The following is a 13,006-nucleotide window of genomic DNA, read 5'->3' as shown; positions in this document are numbered from 1 at the left end:
GAATACTTTCCATCCCCATATATATATCTATATCTCTATCCATGCCTCTTATGTGGTTTCTTTGATCATTCACTTTAAAAGTTGATTGCTACATAAAATATTCCATTAGCTCTCTTCCTAAAAGCGTTCTGTTTGTGTGGCGGTTCAGTATAATTTAACTTAATTGGCATATTTTGTAATAGAGTCTCTGGTAAAACTGATGCATGTGTTAGATCAAAAGTGACTTAAGAGCTTAGGATGTATAGAATGCAGTTGCATTCATACACTTTCTCATGTACTTTTTTCATGAATAAACGTGATATCTAGATTGCTGGGCAAGTGCTCATTACTGTATGTATCTTCATATCAGAGTATTCTCCACAATTATTTTTGCTGCCATGAATGTTGGACAGACTTCATCTCTAGCACCTGACATGGGAAAAGCCAAAGTATCATCCCAGAGAATCATGAAGCTTCTGGACAGACAACCTGCAATTGACAGTTACAGTGAGGATGGTGAAAAACTGGTAAGACAATATTAAAGTATTTTGTTGCCTATCTGTCTCAAAAAACGGACAAAAAAACATACATTTACATCGCTTTATACATTACCACTGTGAAAAAGTTTCCTCTGCACACTTTGTTTTATTTCAAGTAGCCCTCTCAGTTCTTATTTTGCCTACAGAACAATAAAGCGGGTCATAGATGGTTCAAAATTTGGCTAGTTCTGCAGCAGAATTTCAATCCATTTATGACTGTTGACACTCAGCATAAGTCGACCCAATGATCAACTTCTGTCCAATGGGACTGTTGGAAAGTCTCAGCTGTCAGAATAGAATAGCAAAGCATGGAAACTTTGCACATTTATAAGGCAAATGAATGTGCCTTTTATAAAAGTTTATTGTGAAAAAAACATGGAGGAGAGCCCAGTTACATGATTTCCAGTTCTCTCTGCTAAGTTAAGCAAAGAGAACCCCATAAAGTATCACAGGCTCAATACTGCCGTCTGTATTTTAAGCATAAGCTACAAAAAGTAGGCCATGATAGTGTGAAATGCCATTATAAATCGGCCCCTGAAGTGGACAGGATGTTTTTACCTAGTGGCCTACAATGTAAAAATTGCATTACTTAGAACTCACTTCTCCTTATTATGAGGGATATTTACAGTATCTCTACAACCATGTTTCAATAAGAAGCTTTTGTTTACTATTCAGAAATTTTAGAAAAAATTGTCTTTCTGAGTCTACCTTTATGCAGCTCATAAGTATGAGATAACAGTCACCCGATCCAGTGGTTTTGCTGCCAGATAAGAGAATGTTTTCACATCTTTAAGGGTAGGCAGATGTCTACTGGTCTCAGGGTGAACATTGAAGGAAATAAAAAAAACCTGCCCAAATAACTGCAGTTCTTCCACAAGGTAAGCAGCAGCATCTGCCTGTACTATTCTCCACCCTGCAAAGACCGAGGGCAATATTTGTTAGGGGTGGATTGTTACGGCATGTCCACCCATTCTCCGAAGTCTTTGGGAAACATTAGAGTCCTTTATTTAGATTATTAGACAGGTTTTTTTTTTATTATCAAAAAAAATTAGATTATTAAAAAACAATGAGGTGCAGTTACTCATAGCAGCAATTCTAGTTTTCATCTGTTAACACCAGTAAGAACTACAAAAATATCTCTGATTAAGGCATTTTGCACAAAAAATTTTGCTTGGGTAATAAACGCCAAGCTTCTATATTAAATTAAATACGTGTACTTATGTTGTAGAGTGCGTATGAAGGAAACCTTGAATTCAAAGATACCAAGTTTGTGTACCCAACAAGACCAAAAGTCCAGGTTCTTCAGGGATTGAATGTGAAAGTTGCAAAAGGACAAACCCTAGCTCTGGTGGGCAGCAGTGGGTGTGGAAAAAGTACATCTGTTCAGCTACTGGAGAGGTTCTACGATCCTGTTGATGGAAAAGTGGTAAGCAAAAATGATATATGCAATAAAAACAGATGTGTGTATATATACATCAGATGTTAATAAGGTTTTTGAAAGGCATTGGTGTGAATGGTGAAGTCGTTTAATGAAATACCCAAATCTACCAAGTTCAGTGTTGGGGAGGCACAGCTGGTAACTTGTATCGCTCCAGACTGAAGATGTCTAACTTGGAGGACAATGTCATAGCCATTCATATCTCATTGGCTTCAATTCTACAGAAGTAGCCCCAGCTCACAAGGTTCATTCATGTAGCATCCATATAGCACTCTGTTGAAGTACACTCTGTCAGTGACCTTAGCTTAAGATAAACCCCATGCAGAGCAAAGCAACAGGCTTGCTTTTATTGCGTCTCTTCCCAGAAGAGCATGCTTGCCTTTCTTTTGCTACCCCGTCACTGCGGCAGCTTTAAAGAATACCCAAAACTTCCAGGTATGAAGAATTATTTGACCCTCTCAGTGCTGTGCCAATCACCAAGCACTGTCACAGTGGGGAGCCCGTAGTCTTGTGTAAGCTATGGCTTATCCTGCTTCTACAGCCAGGTGGCAGCACATTGAGGGAGAGGTGACCATGTGCTGCCATTGAGGCAGGGACTAAAGTGAAACTGTTGCTTTTCCTTGCGTGGGTGAAACACAGGTTCTCTTTTAAAGTTTGGGGTCACAAGATCCTGGATTCTGATTTTTTAATGAAATTCAGACATTCATATATTCAATGAGTTCTATCAACTGGTTTGATGTGTGTTGCAGTTTTTTTCTGATCCTCCTATTCCGTAAGACAGCTGGCAGAGCTCATTTGTTAAAAATAATGCTTTTAATGTCTAATTATCCTTTTATTCAATAATAAAGAAAAAATAATTTCAGTTTTTAACACAAGTTGAAAAGCACATTTTAAAATACCAGTTGCATAATTTATTAATAGCTATGTAACTAATCAATTTGCAGTAACAAAAAAGGCTATTTTGCAAATTTTCCTTCCACTCCTATAAATTATTCCATGAACAGGCATATTGCGCTTCAAAAATGAGAATGGCAATTTATAAAATTACAGCCGCTGATGGATTCCTGTTTTTATGGATTTGCACATTAATCAAACATTAACGTTTAGCACCAAATGTAATATGCTGCATGTAGTTATGTATTGAACTTCGCAGAGTAATCCTTTAAGATAATGTATTTTTAATAATCAGGGCTTTAGTTTTCTTGTCATTACCCTGCCAACGAGGAAGCCTAAGTAAACTTCCTCCTGAACTGCATGACACACAGAAACAAATAACACAGACAGCTATTTGAAAAGCAAACATTTAACATTGGCTACAAAATGTGTTTAATAATGGAAATCTGTATTCAGTGTAATAATTTGCCTAGGCAAATAACTCCATGTAGTTAGCAGCCTGTGGCCATCGGATGCCAACGGTGCCTAAAGTTCAATAGAAACTCCTACTTCATGCACAGATCTACAATGTTCTATAGCTCACATTCTGGAGATTAGCTGTAACTGACTGCAGAGACTGACTATTGATGCAGATAATTGGACAAGGTTTTATTGCTGTATGGGGATTATTAATTGAATCTCTTGCTGGAGATTTCAAGTTTAGTTAAACAAAAAGTTTTACAATTTGAAAATTTAAAAGGAATGACCCATATTTTATGCACCAAGCAGTTAAAGCAACAGTCCACCCAATGATATATCAGTGTTATTTGAGTTGCACAGCCTATAGACAAACTAACATGAAATAACCAAATACATTTCCACCATTCACATGAATACAATAATAAAGTGGTAAAAAATATAAAAAAGAAATAAATATGATGGAAGTGTCCACAACCACAATAATAATCCATGATGAGTGTATACTAAGTGGTAGATCAGTAGTTTTCAATTGTGATAAAAAAAACTTAGCTTCTGTGATCAACTCAAGTCCACACTTGCAAGTGAAAAAACGTGCTGTGCACTTCCACCTCCTCTTGTCACCTCAGTGCTCACAGAACTCTCACCTTAATTAACAATCAAATACACCAAATAATAAATCCAGGTTGATGTTCAGATCACAATTACATGCAGGGTGCTGGGCACATGGATTTCAGTGTTTTTTTTTTTTTTTTTTTAAGCACATGATTAGCTCTAATTGGCTTCAAAAAAGTGTGGACTCGGGACGCAGAGCACTGCGCCCTGAGCCCACCCACTTGTGTGACAATAGCAACTTAATATTCACTATTGTCTTCCTGCTTCTCCTCCCAGCCAATCATGAAGTGGTCCTTAAGACCCAATTGGCCAAGAGGAGAAGCGATCGTATTGTCCGGCCGGGAGAAGAAGCAGGGGGGAAGCTGCCAAGGAGGAGATGGAGGGGGAAGCCACGAAGCTGCCAGCAACCTGGATGGGGTAAGTGTAGGGCTGGGGGGTGAGCAACGGGGGGGGTTTGTTGGGCGAGTGATGGGGGGGTTTGATCAACCGTCCTGAACGGGAGGGGGGATCGGATGGTTTGTTTGCCACCCCCCCCCAAAAAGTGGAGCAACAGCAGCCACTGGTATCCTCCCAAGTAAACTGTTCGGACGTGAGTACTGGTCCCTTTAAGGCGCCGTTTATCGAGTTATTGCGTGTATCACAGAAGCAGAGTTTTTCATCACAATTGAAAATTACTGCTCTACCACTTAGTATACACTCAGCACTGATTATTATTGTGGTTATGGACACTACCATCCAGTGTCAATTACATCAACAAAAATGTTTTCGTCAAAGTTTTCATCAGAGGCATTTTTACAGTGATGAAAATGAAAAGTACAGCACATTTTCTTCCACTGATGAAAACTATGATGAAAATGTGAGGCAGGGATGTTTACCTTCGTGAACTAACTTCCAGTTTCCACTAAGCTCCGCCTGCTTCCACTCCCAGCAAGCAAGTGAGTTGAATCGACTGTGTGCACCGTCCGTGACGACTGCCAGAGACCAGAGCAGAACTGTGCATTAAAAGCAGGCCTTCCGAGTCCCGATGAGACTGTCCCACTCCCGAGTCCCGACGAGACTGTCCCACTCCCGAGTCCCGACGAGACTGTCCCACTCCCGAGTCCCAACTCACAAAATGACCGCCCACATCCAGAGCAGAGAGCACACTGTGAATGTGTAGTACAGCAGGCCTGAAGCCTCCCCTCAGACCACCATCCAGCAATGTGCCGCATCACAGGCCTCCTCTGACCAGTGACCACCGGCATCCAGGGCACTGTGCATTACAGGCCACCCCTGAGACGTGAGACCACCATCCAGCACTCTGCAGCATTACAGGCCTCTTCAGACCGTCCAGAGTGGCTAAATCTGTATCTGTGAGTTTGTTCAAACCTTAATACCATTTTTTTTACTCCAGGAGTATATATTGAGTTTGGAAATTCTAGAGAAATGCTTAAATAATGAATTACAATTTAACTAAACACATTCGATTTTAGTTGACCAAAATTATTTTATTCGACTAAAATGAACTGGAGATTATGGTCGACTAAAATATGATGACTAAAATCGGACTAAAACTAAAATGGCATTTTAGTCGAAGACTATGACTAAAACTAAAACACTTGCAGAAGACTAAAATGGGACTAAAACTATAATGCCATTTTAGTCCTAAGACTAAAGCCTTGTACACCCGATCGGATTGTTGGCCAACAAAACCATGAACTTTTGTCCGAAGGGTGTTGGCCCAAACTTCGTCTTGCATACAAACGACAAGGAATTTTTGGCCAACAAATACGAACGTAGTGACGAACTACGTTGTTTTTCAGCTCTTTAGCGCCACCCTTTGGGCTCCTTCTGCTAATTTCGTGTTAGTAGAAGTTTGGTGAGTGTTGATTTGCACTTTTCATTTCACGCTTTTCATTTTGCGCTTTTCAGTTAGTTTCTGAATGGCCATTCGTCAACCAGCCATGTCCGGAATCAGAGGAGATAACGTGTTATTTATTATTGGCCTTGGAGTTATTACTTTGACATCATTTTTTTGGTTGAATAATGATTTGATTTGGTATATATTTTTCTATATTTTTGGATGCATAGAATGCGCTTTTTGGTTACGTTCTATTGACAGATAGCATGTCTAATTTTATTTGTTATCTTTTTTTAATGCACAATAAAAAAATTGTGGAGTATACTTGGCTATGTGTTTTACTTCAAATGACAGTTTGTAAAATTGACAAGGGACACCAACATAGATGTATCTTTGATCTTAAAAACTACGGGATTATGGTGTTGTGGTAACTTGCCCAAATAAAAAAAAAAAAGCATAATAATATTATTCTTGATATCACTAGAAAAAAAAAGCCTTTGAAAATGTATTTGCAATAACTCCATTAGTATGACCAGCAAAACAGCTTCATTATTATCTAATTAAAGAAGAAGAGAATTGTGCGCTGCATTTCAAGATTTCCTAATTTGCCACGTCACGAATGTTAACTTTCCATTGCGAACGCTAGTTTACAAGACCAACTGCTTCTGGCTCGTCCTTGCTTCCAGGCATTTGTACTTTGGACTTTTGTCCGACGGACTTGTATGCTCGGAAAATCCGATAACAGACATTTATCCGCGGAAAATTTTAAAACCTGCTATCCAACATTTGTCAGCAGGAACATCCGACAACAATTGTCCGATGGAGCGTACACACAGTCGGATTTTCTTCCAACAGCTTGTCATCACACATTTCCTGTCGGAAAATCCGATCGTGTGTACGCGGCTTAAGGCTAAATCGAAATTTGCTGCCAAAATGAACACGGCTACCTTAATATTTTATTTTTAATATTTTTATCACTTTATTATTTTATTCATGTGAATGGTGGACAATTTATATGGTTATTTCATGCTAGTTTTTTTATAGGCTGCGCAACTCCAACAAAACAAATACATTTTTACACTGTGGGAACACATTAGGTGTTGCAGCAACCCTTTATTGTTGTTATTAACACTTATCATTTGTTTTATATCACATTTTTAGAGGATAAATTCATGCAGCAGTGCTTTTCTGTTTACTTTTGTTTCCCACCCAAAGAGGGAAGGTGCCATTGATCAGGATCATAGTGGACTGGTGTGACCATAGGAATCCTATACCTGTCAGCAGCAAGTTCTGATCATTGAAGTCAATTTTCACTCCAAAGTGGGCTTCACCCTCCCAATTCAAACCCTGTAGTCTGCTTGAGCTGTATTCTCCAAGATGTAAAAAGTGCAATAGAGAGAGAGGTAATTGCCCACTGTAACCTGGAAACTCGGGTGCACAGTTCTCACCACTCCTGGGTGACTATCATTGTGTCAAAGCTGATATACCAGTGAATATGGGTGTCTCCCAATTTCACCTTGGCACCTTCTTTGAAGCCTTTATGTTGCATCACGTAACCAAGGCCATGTAGTTAGTGATGGCATGGTAGTGTCTTGTAATTACAGTTGATGAGGTATTTGTCAAATAAGAAGGCTAGAGGTGGAGAGATGACATAGGACTCTCTGTTCTATGTGGCAGAGGTGTGCAAGCTGCAAGGTTGGCTGAAAGAATGTGCCAGCAACAGGATCGCTAATAATACAGGGGGGATTCCTACCCCCTTTGTATGTGTTGCCCCTCGACTGTTTCAGCAGTGAGGTTATGCTTCCTTGCTGATGAAAAAGCTTAGAAGCCTGAATTGTTGGTGAGACGGATGTAGGGTAGCGAGACCTTTAGGCAGGTGAACGTTTTCCTCTGAAACTATCCTGCCACTGACAAGTTTGTCACCAGTGACATAGTCCCAACAGTTCTGACCTTCTGTAAACTGAAATATTTTTAGTTATTATGCTACTTCACTTAGCACACAATCAGAAATGGTAACTTATGTTGCTTCTATCTCAACCCAGCTTGTCATTTACAGCAAATGGGTTTATTATTCCTCTGAGATGGCATGCCTGCATCAAGCCAATGATAAGCAATTAAAAAATATGCAAGTAGTATGATATACAGTAGTGAAAACTTTGTTCTAAGTAGACATTCTGTCTCTTTTTATAGCTTGCGGATGGAATAGACACAAAAACGTTGAATTTAAAGTGGCTGAGATCCCAAATGGGAATTGTGTCTCAGGAGCCCATGCTGTTTGACTGCAGCATTGCTGAAAATATTCAGTATGGTGCTCTGGACAGAGAAGTGACGTATGAAGAAATTGTAGAAGCTGCAAAGGCTGCAAATATCCACACTTTCATTGAAAATCTTCCAGATGTAAGTAAACAAAAATGCTTTTATTATGTTTCTGCAGAAGTGATTTGAAGAAAGAATAAATATGTGTTAAGCTATCGTGTTTTTTTTTTTTTAGTTAGAAATAGGTTTTCAGACCTGCACACATGTGGCTATAGATTTAAGCTATTGCTATGCATCCCCGAGAGAAATGTTTAGCTTCATAGTACATTTATAGCAAGGGTGGATTGGAAATTCTGGACTGGTGTATCGGATTGCAGCTTTGGGTTAATATGAGCTACTGCGTTCATTTATTCTCTTTAGCCTTGCCTGTATACCTGTGAAACTTTTCATTTATCTGGATCATGGTATAGCTATATAGTTATAGTTGGTCCAATTCAGCAGGACTTGTTTAGAAGAGTTGAAGTTGAATCATTTTTTTTAGAAGCTACCACAAAGGAGTGGTGATAAATCTTATTATTATTTTTTTTTTAATCCACATAAGCTAGTAAAAGTTAGTCACATTAAGAAAATAAAATTGTGATCTGGTACCTATAGTGCCATGCCTCCATCCCAATACATTTCAAAACAAAATATTTGCCACATTTGCCCTAACTATTACTGGGTAACCCTTGCCTGTACACACATAGCGATATATTGACCTATTTGGAACTTGATAGGCAGATGTTCTCAGCAGAACTTCAGATTGTGCCCAACTTTCTTGACCACTGCAGAGATAATAAAAAGAATAGATGGCTATAAATAGATTGGTGTGTTTTTATTTTAATCATATCTACATTTGAAAAGTATATACATGTTTACATGTCATCATTATTTTAGAAATACAACACACGCGTGGGTGATAAAGGTGCTCAACTCTCAGGAGGACAGAAGCAGAGAATTGCCATTGCCCGAGCCTTAATACGGAAACCCAAAGTTCTGCTGCTGGATGAGGCAACGTCTGCTCTTGACACAGAAAGTGAAAAGGTTAGTTTGTTTTTAAACGTGGGCTGTGAATGATTTTGGTCTCCAGAGCTCACTATTCTTACAGTTTCTTTTTAAATCAATGCTTATTTATTTATGCTTCCTACAGCCCCCTAAAACTGGTGCCGCATTTGAAATTCCTCTCAGTAAGACCCATTAAAAAATGTAGAAAAATGCAAGAAAGTGTGAAATAAATAAACCAAAATGTTTAACTAGTAGAAACCATTGTAATTAATATATTAGCAAGGCAGGGGCAATTCTGATTACTGACTGGTTAGGCACTAAGGCTCTTATAGTAAATATAGTGTCCTTGGTTTAGTAACACTTTATCTGGTCTCCCACAGTACGCATAACATGGAAATGTAATAGTTTTAGTAAATAAAAAACTGCTAAATAGCTTTTCTCGTCAGCAGTTAGAGCAGCCTTGTGACTTCTATCAGTGTCTGGTTAAAGCTTGTAGGAGGAGTTTTCATTCTCCCCTGATTGTCCTATGAGGCTGCAGGACCCCTGACTCCGTCTGGACAGTGCTGATTGGCCCTGTGCTGATCACATGCACTCTCCCGAAAAAAAAACTCTCTAGCAATACACACCGAACTGAGCATGTGCAGCTTGCCCACAAGGCTCTGTTCTATCATGAGATGGTTTGGGGAGAGTGGAAAAAGAGGAGGGTCAAAGAATACAGGACCAAACGGCCTTTTTACACAGTGCAGAGAATTAACCCCTTAGGTTCCACAGTGAGTATAACAAGCATGCTTTACTGCATATATAGACTATTTTTACTGTTGTGGGTTTAGTAACACTTTAAGCAGCCATTCTCAACCAAGGTGGTGGTAAATTTACTTACATAGCACATTCAACTCTGTTGTATTTTCCAGCATATCCTTTACATAACCAAAGAAATGTAGTATTATATTTTATGTGAATGACAACCGTATTCGATTTCCCAAACCCATGTGTTGTGCTTTATGGCCAAATATATTTCATTATTCAGAATTTAACATCATATCTCCTTTTTAATTTTTGTAAGCCACTCATGAACAGATATGTCGTTAAGGCAGACGGAATATAGGAAATTACTAAAAATGACACTTTTGCACAGTTACATTTTAATGAAAATATTTTATGGTTTGAAGGGTGAACTTTCAATTGTTCCAACAAATGAAGCAGTATAATGTGTTAAATACGTTTCTTGACTTTTTAATATTACAGATTGTCCAGAAGGCTCTGGATGATGCCAGACAAGGAAGGACATGTGTGGTGATTGCACATCGACTCACAACAGTACAGAACGCTGACATCATTGCAGTCATTCAGAACGGGAGAGTCATTGAGCAAGGGACGCACCCCCAGCTGCTGGCTAAACAAGGAGCATATTATGCTCTTGTAAATTCCCAAGTAACTAACTGATAAAAAGATTGATGTTTTCATGGCTAAATTTATACTTGCTAGTAAACTATGCACTAAAATTTAGTCTCAGAGCAAAAGGCCTCAAGCATGGCATTGCTGTCTACAAACTGTGAAAAACCAGAGCATAGATCTTGCTGGTAAAGAGACCAGGCAGGCCCCCCAGCTGATAGTAGTATGGGTAACTGCATTGGTTTAATACCCAAAATACTTCCGGTCTAGGGACTGTGATTCAAAGTGCACTTTATAATGAAGCAAATTGATGGATGTATGTATTAGCACAACCTTCTAAATATATCAGTCACCTTCAATATCTCTATCATACTTTTCTAACACACTTTTTTTTACCTGGAAATACAGTAAGACAGTAGATTTCTGCCAGATTGTTGTTTTTGTTATAAAGCTGTAACCATGCTGTTATTATCTGTCTTGTAGACAACAGGCAATTCTAGGTTTATTTAAAAACTGAAAATGTGTACCGTAAACCTTGCAAACAGACCAGCCATCGTATTCACTGTGGCTACTGTAATGTTGAACTTCAGGCAGATATACCAATTAAGCAAGTGGATAATTAGATATACATAAAACATCATAAAATGTATTTTACATAAAAGTAGCATAAATTTCCAAATCTGTCTATATCTTATATCAGCTTCCTGTAATCTGTGCAGCAGCACTTAGTCATAGGGAGGGAGGGGCAGAAGTTTGAGCCAATCAGGAATTAGGACCTGACTGCTTTGTGCAACATTTTCACAGGAGGGGAGAGCAGAAGGACCATCAACTTTGTGTTTTCCATCATTGACTAATAGGCCAAGTAGGATCCTTGACCAGGCTGTGTAGCTAGTCTGTAGAGAGCCCCAGGAGTGTGGTTGGGTGCCTGTATTACACTACTGATTGAAAAAAAGCTATAAATGTTTTGACAGTTCACACATATATTCATTTCAACTGTGTATTTAGAGGTGTGCAATAAAGTAGAGTCTGACTGGTATGGATACAGCAATTCGCACATAACAAACGTTAAAAATAGTTTTACGTTTTTATTGTTACATGTGTGGCTTTTTAGATGTCAACTGTGAATATTAAGACATGAATGTAGAACGCTTTCATGCTTTGTGTATATTTTTTGACGTTGTTCTTGTAATGTTTGAAAACTTTTAACTTTACCCAGCGCTGAACTCTCACTTTTTGGTTGGCACCACTGCACTGGTTAGTGTCCTCATGCCTTCCTATAACAAAGGTACCATTTTTTCACAGGGGGCCCCCACATTTTTTGTTCTAAATTAAAGTCCACCAGAAAGGAATTATGCAATCATTTGTTAGGAATCCATGTAAGAAAATTCCCCGAATTCCCCGAACATCTTCGATAAATCATCTTGTGACCAAGCCAGTAAAATTTCCGCACACGTTTTAAGCTCCGCCCACCCCATAGGTCTATTTTTTTTCTGTTATGTTGTGGTGTTTTTATTTAAAAATAAAAAGATAATCTGAGAAGTGAGACATTTGTTTCATAATTGAGGCACTAAAACAAAGAACTACTAGGGAGGTCTTACCACTGCAGTCCACGAGAGATATGAGCAGCCTGTAAATCCTTCAACCCAGCAGCCTTGGCGCAAAACCAAAATTTCCATTTTGGGTGAACTTAGCCTTTGACCTACATCTTGTGCTGTCTAACGTACTGTAAATGTTATGCGTTTATGATCTGTATCAGTACAATGTACAAGCTAAATCAAGCACTATTTTTATTATAGGTCTTTGTGATATTTGTATATATATTATTGCATAGTTATTAAATGGTTTTGTATATACCTTTGAAATATTGTATAATAGAAAAAAAATAAACTTTATTAGCTTGTATTTTTAATGCTGGAGTCCGTGTCTTTCTTCAAGAAAAATGCAAATAGGCATGCCGCTGGTATGGCAACAGTGTTATATATTGCATAATAATTTACAGAGCATAAAAGACCAAACTCAGTACAATAACTGCTCTTACATCTTAGAAGTGCATTCAACGTGTTTTGCATTCTGCAGCCACTACATTTTCTACATGGCCAGTGTTTATCAAAGGAAATTTTCACCTATTTTCCTACAGAAATATGTTCATTCTGATTGTAACCTCTTCATTTTACTAAGCCGTATACAGAAAAACATGTATAAAGCTGTAACAAGCAGTCTGTTTAGCATACATTTACTCATATAAGGCTTTATTTATTAATGTGTCTGTGAACGTTTGCTCCAGGCACCAGCATTTTCTTCACTTTTATTCTCCTACTGTGGTATAGGAAAATGAATGGAGAATCCCCTTTTGTTACTATAGGCAGAAAGGTAAAATAAGGCCACTGAGGATCTTTCCAACAATTGTAGACCGTACTTTAGTGTGTCTGGGACTGGTACACTTTTATGACCACCGATATAAAATAGTTGCTGATTACAACAAACCCGTCAGGATAGAAATACAAGAGCAGCCATTGTTAAAGTGTTAGTAAAGGCAACCTTTTTATTTAGTTT

General features: G+C 38.4%; 1 protein-coding gene across 1 annotated transcript in view; it reads left to right on the top strand.

Annotated features, from left to right (window-relative positions):
• Positions 1-12,362, top strand: part of LOC141106057 (ATP-dependent translocase ABCB1-like) — a 115,889-nt gene extending 103,527 nt beyond the window's left edge. The window contains exons 25-29 of the mRNA XM_073596437.1: positions 350-506; positions 1,747-1,944; positions 7,952-8,158; positions 8,954-9,100; positions 10,307-12,362. Of these exons, the coding sequence (XP_073452538.1) occupies positions 350-506; positions 1,747-1,944; positions 7,952-8,158; positions 8,954-9,100; positions 10,307-10,504 (907 nt within the window). The 3' untranslated portion in view covers positions 10,505-12,362. The remainder of the gene's footprint in view (positions 1-349; positions 507-1,746; positions 1,945-7,951; positions 8,159-8,953; positions 9,101-10,306) is intronic.
• Positions 12,363-13,006: the final 644 nt, after the last annotated feature.

Source organism: Aquarana catesbeiana, linkage group LG08 (genome assembly GCF_042186555.1).
Source record: "Aquarana catesbeiana isolate 2022-GZ linkage group LG08, ASM4218655v1, whole genome shotgun sequence".
Taxonomy (NCBI): Eukaryota; Metazoa; Chordata; class Amphibia; order Anura; family Ranidae; genus Aquarana; species Aquarana catesbeiana.
The sequence above is the reverse complement of the archived record's forward strand: the minus strand, read 5'-3'. Positions and strand labels throughout refer to the sequence as shown.